Here is a 12,189-nt window from a genome sequence, read left to right on the forward strand (position 1 = left end):
GCCCCTTGGCTTTGCTGGCCAGCAGCGCCTCAATCCCGGCAGAGCAGAGAGATGAGGGGATTAAAACAACACCCAAATATTTCGCCAGGCCAACAGAACAGAGCGTGGCTTGTGTGAAAGCTGAAGCCGCTCGCAACTTGGTGGTGGAAAGTTCAGTGCAGTTGGTTCCAATAAAAAATGAAACTCTCCTTTTTTTTTTCCTTCTTTTTTTTTTTTTTTTTCCTGGGGAGCTGGAATTCCCGACCCTTCTGAAGTGAGAACACAGCGGGGGTTTCCCCACCGAGGGACTTATTGCGGCCATAAAGTCAAGCCAACAGCACGAAAACAGTTGAAAAAACCCCTTGTTCTTGGAACTCAGACATAGAAAGCCATTGGCAGCAGTGGAGCCTGCCCTGTAATGCTCCTGCACACCCAAAATCACTTCGGAAAATAAACCCGGCGCAGCCACGAGCTTCAGGCTTGGAGTATTTAAAACAATGACCCCCGAAGGTGTAAAAAAAAAAAAAAAACCAAACCCCGCTCTCCCTGCGCAAAACCGCCTGAAACTTAATTTCCAGCAATTTAAGTTTAATTTACCTGACTTCCCGTGCAGTGCATAATAACCTTGTTAATGGGAGCTTTGGAAAGAAGCAATAATAATCTACCATTGTTCCATTAAGGAGTGCGGCTAATTATTAACAAGAAAATAAAAAAAGGGGGAGGGGGAAGGGAGGGGGAAGCAGAGGGAGAAGGGGACATTGAGGGAACCCAAATGCGTCCAGACCCGAATATTTCCGCGAAGGCAACTCCCGGGGAGGGGAGAGGGGGGAATCAAATGATGTGGGGAGAGCAGGGAGAAGGGGAGGGAAAGGCGAGACGGGTCTGGTGTAATGCGGGAAGCGAGTGCTGGGGGTGTTGGGAATTACAGCATGGAACAAGTTAATCATGGCTCTTGCTGGTCAAAGGAGAGAAACTTTTATTCCTCTCCTTTTTCATTTTGTTTTGTTTTGGTTTTGATTTCTTCCCCCCCCCCCCCCACCGCTCCAGAGGCTCTGGGCACGTCACTTTCTTGGGGGAAAACGTCCCTTATTCCAGACGTAAACAGTTGCCAGGAAACTGCGTGGCAGAAGGAGAAAACGAGAAGGGAGAAAGCGAGCGGGAGGGAAGGGGGGGAGAGAGGAACCTTTTAAAATAACAGGCACGCATTGTCCCTCCAGAGCCTACAGTAACTTAAAAGTGACCCCTCGTCTGCCCCTGTCCCCAGCAACCACCTCAGCCCCTCGCGCACGCCTGGACACATCTCTGCCAGAGCCCGAAGTGGCCACTGCGAGCCACAAAGACATAAAAGCTCCTCTGCCTTTTATTAATTTTTTTTTTTTTTTTTTTTTTTTTATGACGAGCTGCCAAACCACGGCCGGCCCCCCCAGCTCGCCTCACCTCGAGCGTCACGATTCCGCCGCGTTTGACAGCATCCCCGCCCGCGTCCGCGCTCGGCCAGCGCGCAGCCGCCGCGGGATGGGCGCGCACCGAGGGATGCGAGGCCGAGGGATTTGGGAGCGCTCGGCGCAGGTTTGGGGATGCTCAGATGGAAAAACGCATGGGGATCGTCCAAACCTCCCCTGAGGGCGCCCAAATCTGTCTTTCCACCCACTTTGAGGCGAAAACACCCCGATAACACCCACAGGAGGCAAAAGCACCGCTCCCGTCTCACAGCAGGCGCGCAGGGCGCGGCGCGGCCGCGCTCCCTCGGGGGGCTGCGGGTCGAGGCGAGGGGAGGCCAGGCCGGGTGAGGACCCCCTGGGAGGGGGCTCGGGGCTGCGGGGAGCCCCCCGGGAGCCGCCGGCCGCCGCCGCCGACGGTAGATGGCAGCAGACGGCGGGGAATGGGCGAGTCCCGCGGCGCGGCGGCGGCGGCGGCGCCCGGAGGGACGCGCGGCGGGGGGTGGCCGCCCTGGAGGAGGTTTTATTCCCTTTTCCCTAAATCAGCGAGCGGGATGGCAACAGGGGAGAGCGGCCAGCAGCGGGGAACACCCCCAAATCACACCCCCCGCGTGAGGTTCCTCTCTCGCCCCGCGCCGCCGCGAAATGGTGAAAAAGCCCTTCCCCGCAGGGAGGTGCGTGGGTTCCACAAGTGGTTGTCCACGCGCGGTGTGGAAGAATCGGCACAAAAGCATTCCGGAGCGAGGTTTTTCAATTAAATTATTTGCTTCTAATTTTTTTGTTTTCATCCCCCCACACGAGTAGGAAAGGAAAAACAAAAAACCCCAAAAGATTGGGGGGGAAAGGGAGAACAGGAGACTGAGCCCGCATTCATTTCTTTCCTCGCCTCCTCGTGATTGATGAAAAATGTAACAGGTTCGGGAAAGAAATAGCTTTTAAAAATGTCTCTCTGTTTATTACTTCCACGGCTCGCGATCATTTACTCTCGTGCACACAATATTCGGGTTCAGTCAGTTCAGATGAGATAAATCGTCACGTCATAAAATGGTTTATGCTTAAGTAATGAATCTCCTCTTACTCCATCTCGCTCCGCACGCACAGGCTCTTTCATTATCTTATTTAAGAATCACCTCGTAACAGTAGCAATTAACACAATATTTCAAAACCCACCCTTGAAATATTGAGGGGAAAAAAAAAAAAAAAATTAAAAGAGATTTAAACCGACCGGCACCTCCGGACAAATATTTCCTTTAAAGACAAGCGAGGCTTGGGGCATCGGATCTGAAAGGAGAGAGCGATTTGCGCAGAACCTGGCGCGGGGCTGAAACCCAAGCCGGGAAAGCCGTAAAGCCACGTTACCACTGCAGAACGCAATTAAAATCCAAGGAGCTTTATTGCTTCCCAACGTCAGCTTCATTTGGGAGTTGAGGGGGAAAAAAAATTACAATGAGAGCGCTGCGCTCTGGGTTGGCTTCATTCTTCTTATTATTTTTTTTTCTCTCTCTCTTCTCTTTTTTTTTTTTTCCCCCTCCTTTTTTTTTTTTTTTTTTTGTGTTGGTTTGGTTTGGTTTGGTTTTTTTTTTTTTTTAAACACTAATTTTCAGAACCTGATTTCCGCGAGCTGCCCTCTCTGCGAAGAAACCACCCACATAATAATGACCCTGGAGAGCAACGCAAAACCCAACTGGCTTCCACAGAAACTTCGCCAAATTACTGGGCTCGCCTGAAGACGAGAAAACTGGCACGAGATTCTGCGAGGGGGAGGAAAAAAAACCCCCAAAATAAAACGCGACAACTGCCCACAAAGGGCTTGGTGTTTTTTAAAGGCAGTGTCTAAAAGTCTCCGTCAGCGAGCTGCTGCAAAATCCTTCATTCCAAGTCTGCTATCTCCAGGTGACCTTACAAGGCTTCATTTTTATCCTTCTTAGTCCGTTATTTCATTTTTCTTCCTATTTCCTCTTTTTTTTCTTAATTTTTTCCTCCCTTTTTTCTTTCCTCCTTCTCTTTTTTCCTTTTTTCTTTCATTATTTCTTCCTTTCCCCCTCTCGATTTCTTTCTTTCTCCTTTCTTCCACCTTTCTTTCTCTCGCTCTCTTCTCTTTTCCTCACCTCTGAGCTCCACTTTTTTTTTTTTTTTCGGGTGAAATTGCCGCTTAAACAGATTCCCACCACCTTGAATTTCTTCCAATGCCTCCCTTCTGCATCACCCCACCCTTTTTCTTCCCCCCCACCACCTCCTCCCCGGGCAGAAGGAGATGGGGATGAAATAGGGGGGAAAAAAAAGGCAGCTTGACAAATACATTTCCTCATTGCAAAAAAAGAAATAATAATAATATTAATAATAATAATAATAATAATAATAACAAATGAAGAGAAACGTATTATTCCCTTACCTTTTGACGTCCATTTCTGTGGCATGAGTGCAACGTTTGGGGAAGGAGAGATAAGCGTTTGCTTATCTGTTGGCTGACAAATATTGTCCCAACCTGAGAGCCGTCGATCGCCTCTCTGACTCGTGAGAGCTTCTTGCATTTCTGTCACTTGCCCGGAAAACGGAGCAACTTCCCCCTCTGAAAAAACGAGAGCCTCCACTCCTCGTGCAGAATCTCCTCTGCCCTTCCATTATTACTGAGATCCCAAAGCGGCGGGCAAAATTGGGAGTGGGATTTTTTTGGGGGGGGGGAAAAAAAATTGAAAAAAAAAATTGAAAAAATTATTATGATAATTAAAAAAAAAAAATTAAAAATGGATATAACTCTGTTGCTACGCGCGCGGGAGCGGAGGTGGGTGCCTATGGGTGCGTGTGGGTGCGCGTTCAGGCGGCCCCCCCCTCCCCTCTGCCCTGTTTTAGCCCTGCCGAGCTTATACACAAAAGTAAAAAAATGTAAAGAGGCGAGAGCCCTATAGAGGACACTGATCCGACCCAAGGTGCAGCGGACAGAAGAATGGTGCAATATAACCACATGGGAAATAATAAAAAGTTCATGTTCACGGTTAGCAGTCCACATGACCGGCTCTGGCCAATCCCAGAACCCAGCCACTCATAAAGTTCTATCACAAAGTTGTAAATTTTCATAAAACAACAAGGAATTTATTGCATTTCTTCATGACCGGTTTAACAGCAGTCTTTTTCTTAGCCGCCATCTTTTTTTTTTTTTTTTTTACCAAAAATAAAAGAATATGAAAAAGGGGTTCGGGGATTTTTTTTTTTTTCCGCCCCCCACCCCACCCCTGGGTTGGATATGGGGGGGTCGTTGGGGAGAAAAAATTGAAGATCGCCTCATATTCGGAACAATGAAACCCCCCCAGAATAAAGAGCTGGAGGTTTGGGTTGCCTTTTAAATGGGGGAAAGGCACAGTAAAACAGTGGGGTTCGCAGGGATTTTGGACGCCTTTCCCTCTTTTCGGGCGCAATTGGGATCCTTTCGGCTGCAAGGGGAGATCAGGAGGTTTCGGGGGGGGGTGTGGAAGAGGGGAATAAAGGCAATAAAAGCCTGGCCGGGGGTGCCCATGCTCCGGGCAGAGCGGAGCCGGCGGGGTCGCTGCCTTGGGGGACTCCCGGTGGCCAAACCCCCCCCCCGGGAGCCCCCGGGATCCAGCCCGGGTCCCCTCCGTGCCCCCGCTGTCGCCCGGGGCGGGGTTTGGGGGTGCTCCGGCCAGGTGGGTCACCCCACCGCTCACCCCCTGCCTGATTAAAGCCTCGCTCTGCCTCTCTTTGCCTTTTTTTCCCTGGAATTCGCCTCAATTCCCGCTTGCCCCCCAAGCGCAGAGGTCCGGCCCGGGAGAGGGGGGGCTGCTCCAGCCGAGCCACTGCAGTCCAGGAGCAGGAGAGGGGCGGGAAATTTCTGGAATGGCTTCTATTTTTTATTTATTTCCCCCCCTCACCGTGCTCTTCACGCAGCGCTCTTAAGAAGGGGCTGCACCAAGGGGGTTCACCAAGGAAAAAAGGGAATTTTCCCTCCATTTTCCCCTTGAAATGGGAATTTCGGCGTGCAAAAGCCAGGGGAGCTGATCCCTTTAATAACGGGCTTTCCATAATTAGGGCAGGCGGCGGCAGCAGCGAATGTGGGGGCGCGCAGATCCTTGACGTGGCGCCTTATTTTGGGGGAAAAAACGCTGCTCGGGGATGCGCCGAGCCTTTATCGGGGCACGAAATCATCTGGGGGTGGTGGGAGGTGGGAAAGGAGCGAGGAAAAGAGGGGAGGAAGGGGGAAGGTGCAGAGCTGCCACCGCCAAGTCCTTCCAGAGCTCCCCGAGTTGCTGTTTGGCTTTTTCTTTTTTTTTTTTTTTTAATTATTATTCCCTTCCCTCTGCATCTTGCGCGATTCGTGGAGTAAATTCCGTGGAGCCTCCGCGGGAGGAATCCGCGTCTTTATGCGCAGTGGAAATAAATAAATAAACGAAGAAAGAAATAAATAAATAAACAGGGCGGGGAGAGGGCGGCGGAGGCGCAAGTGCTTAAATTCACTCGCCTTTTGTTTTGCATTGTTGATTTTTTAGATTTTTTTTTTTCTCTCTCTCTCCCTCTTCCCTGCGTTTAATTGCTTTAATTTATTTTATGCGCGCTTTGATGCTCAACATTATTTGGTGCTAATGAAAGAGTTCCAGTCCGCAGTAAAGTAATTGAAGGGCGGAGGGAGAACCTTAGAAAGAAAATAATAAATAAATAAAATTGCTAAAGGCATGGCGAAATGGAGCGGGTTGGTGCAAATTAGTTACGAGAAGAAGAGAATTAAAGCCAGGAGCGGAAAGATTATTTGGGGTGATTCTGGGTTCTTTACATCCCTCTTTTCTCGCTTTTATCTTCCCCAGAAATGATCCCAGCGCAATCACAGAGGGAGAGAGGGAAGAGAGCCCAGCCCGCGTTTCCAGAGCCCCGAATATCAATTATTTCTCAGAATATCCGCCAAATCTATTGAAAAAGCACCAGTATTTTGAGTGGATTGGCTGTCGCAAAGAAAAGGAGAGAAATTTAGGTGATAAATCGGGGTAAAAAAGGATATTTCATCACATTTATTTCACCCGGGAAAAGGCCATTCCAAAACCTGCGCTGTTTTTCATAAGCCGAAGAGGAAGGCACCCAACACGCTGTAGATTATTGGAGATCTCCTTTTTATTTCGAAGAATAATAATCACAGACGAAGGAAAATAATAATAATAATAATAATAATAAAAAAGCAACGCGCCGCCATTAAATAATCTGCTACTTTGATATACAACATTTGACGTAGCACAATATTAATTCCTCTTGGTTTTTTCTCTCTTTTTTTTTTTTCCCTTTTTCTCTTTTTTTTTTCTTTTTTCTTCCCTGTAGAGGCTCGAACAACGAAGGGAACCCAGGTAAAAATACCCACAGACAAAAGAGCATCGCAAGGAGAAAAGAACCACAGAGGTTACAGGGAGAAGGAGGAATAATAATTCGGATTATGTACAGGACTACACGCGCTAAATATAATTTGCATTCAGGCTTTCGGGTCACATTTTCTAAATTAAAGGTGCTAAACACGACCACGTTACTTCATACCCCCAAAAAAGTACACAGCGAAGTACAAACGGAGCTTTACAAATTACTGGTGCTAGAGGAAGGCTCACAGAGGAAAGAAATGTGTCTATCCTGACTCTAAAGCCACATTTAATAGGTAGATATTCTATTGTACAAAAAGAAAAACCAAAAAAAAAAACCCAAAAAAAAAAAGAGACTTTATATAGGTAGTATTTTTCTCAGTGTCATCAAACACAACGTATCACTCCTAGGGTTTTAATTATTTATGCGCTTATCATTTATTTTTATATATAGTCTTTTTTTTTAATTATTTTTTTTTATTTTTAATGTGTGTGTGTGTTTTCCCCCCTTTTCTTCTCTCGTTTCCTGCATCCTGCACCTCTCCCCTTTTCACTCCTCCTCGTCGTCCTCGGCGTCTGGCTTTTCCTGCCCGCTGGAGCCGGGGCAGGCGGTTTTATTTTCCTTTTTCCACTTCATGCGGCGGTTCTGGAACCAGATTTTGATCTGTCTCTCGGTGAGACACAGCGCGTGGGCGATCTCGATGCGTCTCCTCCTCGTCAGGTAGCGGTTGTAGTGGAACTCCTTCTCCAGCTCCAGGGTCTGGTACCTGGTGTAGGTCTGGCGGCCGCGTTTTCTGTCCGTTCCTGCGAAATAAACGCAGATTGGGGTCAGCTGAGGGGTTCTGGGAGGTGGTTTTGGGGTTTTAATTCGGTTTTTTTGTCTCGGTTTTGCCTCTGGGCGCAGCCCAACAAGAACCGCTCCGCTGCAGTCCCACCAGGGGCAAAATCCTGCACAACCTGGGCCAAACTCTCCTTTAATTTTGAGGATTTTCCTTCTGCTCCAGGCTCTCCCCACCTCACCCTCGCTGTTCTCAGCCCCCCAAACCACCCCAGCTTTCATTTCCCTTCCTCTCGGTGCTTTTTTTCGTGGTGCCTCCGAGCCAACAACAAAGTTCAGAAAGTTTCCTGCCCTCCCAGCCCCGGCCAGACTCCGAGTTCCTGCCTTCATTTTCATCCAGACACCAGAAATTTGGGATGTTTTGGGGGAAATAAGTGCGGAAACACAGGCGAGCGGAGCGAGAGAGACAGCTGCTACCTCCACAAATCCAACTATTTGTCCTCTCCTAAAGCTGTCATCGGGATGCCTGCGTGGAAGGTGTGGGATGGTCTCAATCATTCCAGGGGATGTTTTGGGCACTTTGGGGACTTCTGGGCCTTGCAGAGGAGCTTCTCCCCCTCCAGGCTGCTCTTTTTGGGGGTGTGCAGACGGGAAGAGCCTCAACCCTCACCTCAGGCTCGCCACCACCCTCCAGCTGCCTTCAGCAGGGTTTGGAAAGGGCCCAGCTCCTGATTCTCCCTTCCACCCGACATTTCCTGGAGCCTGATGGGGAATTATTCTACAACATGGTGTTTGTGATCGCGGGGCCGCGTTCCGTGTAAACGCTGTGTAGATCTGGAGTGGAACACGTTCTTCCCCGGAGCACCAGCCCTCGGCCTCTCCTCCACACATTCCACCCGACTCCTCTTCTTCTTCACCCCTTCCCCCCCCACACACCAACCCCAGCCTTCTTTCTTTCTTTTTTTTTTCTTTTTCTTTCTTTCTTGCTCTTTTTTTTTTTTTTTTTTTTTTTTTTTAAGAAGAAAAGATCCAGTCATTAAAAGGAGAGAGAGGGGGAAAAAAAAAAAAAAAAAGGCAAAATAGCCCGGGCTAAGCTGTAAAGTAAAAATGTGCAGGTCGTGGAATGCGGGTTGTAAAATCCGCTGAGGGGAGAGCCATAAACCGCTGCTGAATGGGGATGACAACTCTATCTCTGCTCGCCGATGAAATTCCACAAGCGGGATCGCGCACTGGGCACGAGGAACGGGAAGGGAAGGGGGGCGGCAAGGCGAGGACCCCCCTTTTTACGCCCCAGGTCGAGTTTTTCTGGTTTTAGGCTCAGCAGATCCCAGAGCATCCAGGTTTTGGGGTTGTTTTGGGGTTTTTTTGAGGTTTGCTCTCTTTCCAAAGCCTCTCCAGTGTTGATCCTCGCAGCGTCACCGGCTAAAAGAGGAGTGAGTGGGGGGGCTTCTTAAATCTAAAGTCGGATAAAAGCAGAGATGAAGTGTTTACGACCAGAAATATTTGGTCTTTGATAAATCAACTGTAAAAGCGGATGAGTTATGGAGCAGGTAATGGAAAGAACTGACCACCAAATAAGTGCCAGGGTAACTCCTGCCTTCATAAACCGCTCTGCATTGGCTGCTCCGCTGTTTTTCTTTTTTCCTCTGCTTCCCAGGGAGGCTGGGCCGCACTCCGCTCGCTCCCGAGCTCTCCTAACAAGCCCTCTCCTGGATTTTTCCGCCGCTGGAGAGCGGGGATGATGCTCTCAAGTTGCAATCCGGCGGCTGGAAAAGGAGCTCACGCCTGGTCCCCCCCTGCTCCCAGGCGGGACAGCATCGCCTTTCTCCCTCTTTTCGGCATCCCAAGGGTGTGAGCAGCACCACGCGTGACCACGGACACGGCACGGGCAGATCCGGGCCGGGGGAGCCCGGTGTGGAGCGCCCAGCCCGGCCCCGGTGCGCTCCGGGCAGCCCGGGGGGAGCCGGGCCGCGCCGGGACCGCTCCCGCGCGGGGGAAAGGGATATTTATTAATTGCTAATTGACATTAATACCCTGAGACGGAGCACGTCGGGCACTGAAGGCAGCGCGGAGGCTTGGGACCTGTGCGGGGGCAGCGTGACCCGGAGTGGGGCCGCTCCTGGAGCCCCCCCAGCCCCCAGCAGGGCCACGCTGAGCACCCCAAAAGTGCCTCCCCCGAGGGTTTCGGGACATGACGTGCCCCCACCTCTGTCCATCCATCCCTCCCTCCATCCCGATCCCGGCCGGGCTGTCACCGCTTGGGGAGCGGGGTTTTCGTGGAGCAGGGAATGATGTGCTGCTGTTTCTGACATCGCAGCGCTCGGGACACCGCGAGGGGCTGCCAAATGAAGCTTTGGCCGTCTCAAGGAAAACAACCCGAGCCCGCAAAGCACCTCCCATCAACAGTTTCCCCCCGAATCCATCTCTCTATCTGCACGGGGTAGCGCAGCCTGTAAATACAGGAGGAGAAGAAGGGGCTGGCCATGATTTCTGCAGCTCCGTCTGTCCCCTCCGAGACAAACTGCCTTCTGCACGGCACAGACACAGCCCCGGCAGCACCGATAAATATTTAAAGCTAAAAGGATGGCTTTATGGCAAGGGGGGGGAGGGCTGGAGCGAAGGGGGGGGGGGGGTTGTGGTGGTGTGTGGCTCTTCCCCCTCTCTCTTTTGAAGACGCGTTTTCAGTGAAACGTCATGAAAAGAGTTGGGGACAATTCCCCCCTCCCCCTCCGCCACCCCCCGCGCACGCCAGCAAATAATTTACACTCCCCCCACCCCCCAAGCCCCCCTCCCCTCCTCCTCCTCCCCAAGCCCGAGCTCCTTTCTTCAGCGAGGCCGGGGCTTACCTGTGCTCCTCATCCAGGGGTAGATACGGAAGTTGCTGTCGCTTTGCAAATCTGAGTCCCTCTGGTCCGTTTTGCTGCAGTTCTGCTTGGAGGCATCTCCCGGGCACATCATGGAGAGGTTTTGCTCGAAAGGGGAACAGTGCATGTTGAAGGAGCCGGGCTCCAGGCCGTACCCCGAGGAATACATGCTGGGGGGCTGGGGGTGCACGGCGCTGCCGCTGGAGTAGAGCCCGGGCATGGAGGCGGCGAAGGGAGGCGTGGATCCGGCCCCATACCCCGCTCGCTGGGTGTTGGAGGCGAAAGCGCAAGAAGTTTGCTCGGGAAAGACTCCGGATGGGAAAACCGAACTTGCGGCTTGATATTTAGAAAATAAAGCATTCGCATAATACAATGAACTCATAATTTGGCCGGGTGATTTGTAGGTCGGGACGTTTTAGTGTCGGTTTTACGAGGTACCGTGATATATTACGGAATTAGAGTCCAGATTTACACCAAAAAGGAGCCTTTTTCCTCCCGGCCCCGGTGACGCGCGGGCACGTGGCTGCGCCGGCGCCAATCGCCGCCCGCCCCCTCCTCGGGGGCACGGGACTGTGCGGCTGGATTTATAAAATATGATAAATAATTGATGCGATATAAAACCCTCCACGATCTCTGCTGGAAGGGGTGAAATTGTGCTGGAGTCGATAAGCAACCTGTAATCAGTTTTCAGCTTAGAGCGAGGGAGAAAGGGGGGGGGGGGGGGGGAAATTAAAAAAAGAAAAGGAAAAAGGGGAGGGGGGGTACCAGCACGTTGCTGATAAACCAGAGAGTCTCTCTCGGTCTCTCTCTGCTGGAGGAAAGGGAAGGGAGCTCTATTTATCCCTTTATTGATCCCGTCTAAAATTCCCTCCTTCGCACCATTTCCTCGGCTCCGAGCTACTTTTTCACCAGACTGTCCATAATTCCCTCCCCTCCCCCCTTGACCCTCGCCCCCTCCTCATTCCCCCCCCCCCAAAAAAAAAAAAAAAAAGACAAATGTCTCATTGATACCTAATAGTTTCAGGCTTCTCCCCCCCCCCGCCCCAAATGCCATTCAGCTCTATATCTAATTTATTCCAGTGCCACAGGCTTTGAGCCGCGTATTGAGCTGGCATTTGCTTTTCTTGTTGCGAAAAATAAAGAGTGTTCAGATCCCTTGTTTCGCGTGTCAGAGCTTCTGCGGGGCTCAATTACAGTCAGAAGTAAAACCTGACCAGCTGGCTGATTTGCTTTCTGCTGGAGAAGCACAGAAACCATCCAAAACGCGATCTGCCTCGATTTTTTCTTTTTCTTTTTTTTTTTTTTTTTTTACGGGGACGTGGCGGCCCCGGCTGGGGTGGGGGGTGGGTGGGAGGGGGGGGGGTGTAGAGAGAAAGAAAAGTCTTGGAGGCAGGAAAAGCAGACAATGGTGGATGTGCGTGTGGGGTTTGTGCTGATTCTCCTTCCCCAAGGTTATGAGCATCCCCGCGCTCCTCCCCGGCCGTGGCAGGGCAGCTCGGGAGGGGAAGGAGCAGCTCAGCTGCGCGCCTGACAATGTGATTTTCACAGCCACAGCAAAGCCAGGGGCGCCCCGAGCTGCTGGGAGGAAGAGACGGGGGAAAAAGAAGGAACAAAAAGGAAGGGGGGAAAAAAAAAAAAAAAGAAGCAAAATCCAAGGCACGTTACCTTCAGCAAGGATTTCCACCCAGCATCCCAAGCTGTCGGCAGCCAGGAGCTGTGAGAAACAACAAGGAGAAGAGCAGGAGCCATCGCAGCTGCCCCGGCCCCCTCCCCTCGGCCGCGGCTCG

The 12,189-nt window shown here is 51.1% G+C and overlaps 2 protein-coding genes across 2 annotated transcripts in view; both read right to left on the minus strand.

The window, feature by feature from the left end:
* The window catches only part of HOXB4 (homeobox B4), a 34,773-nt gene extending 30,416 nt beyond the window's left edge, over positions 1-4,357 (minus strand). The window contains exon 1 of the mRNA XM_048319064.1: positions 3,811-4,357. The gene's annotated coding sequence lies outside the window, so the exon portion shown is untranslated. The remainder of the gene's footprint in view (positions 1-3,810) is intronic.
* A 2,155-nt stretch (positions 4,358-6,512) lies between these two features.
* On the minus strand, positions 6,513-12,127 carry HOXB7 (homeobox B7). Its single transcript, XM_048319173.1, has 3 exons — positions 12,068-12,127; positions 10,385-11,076; positions 6,513-7,564 (listed from the first exon to the last, which is right to left on the minus strand). The coding sequence occupies exons 2-3, from the start codon at positions 10,782-10,784 to the stop codon at positions 7,311-7,313; spliced, it is 654 nt and encodes a 217-aa protein (XP_048175130.1). The 5' UTR covers positions 10,785-11,076; positions 12,068-12,127; the 3' UTR covers positions 6,513-7,310.
* Between the last annotated feature and the right edge of the window lie 62 nt (positions 12,128-12,189).

Source organism: Corvus hawaiiensis, chromosome 1 (assembly GCF_020740725.1).
Source record: "Corvus hawaiiensis isolate bCorHaw1 chromosome 1, bCorHaw1.pri.cur, whole genome shotgun sequence".
NCBI lineage: Eukaryota > Metazoa > Chordata > Aves > Passeriformes > Corvidae > Corvus > Corvus hawaiiensis.

What these genes read in the sequence shown, in the direction of transcription:
- HOXB7 (XM_048319173.1), bottom strand. Translation starts at nt 10,784, where the DNA reads ATGAGTTCATTGTATTATGCGAATGCTTTATTTTCTAAATATCAAGCC. An exon ending in CCCCTGGATGAGGAGCACAG is followed by an intron (nt 7,565 to 10,384) that starts GTAAGCCCCGGC and finishes TTTATTTCGCAG; the next exon opens with GAACGGACAGAAAACGCGGC.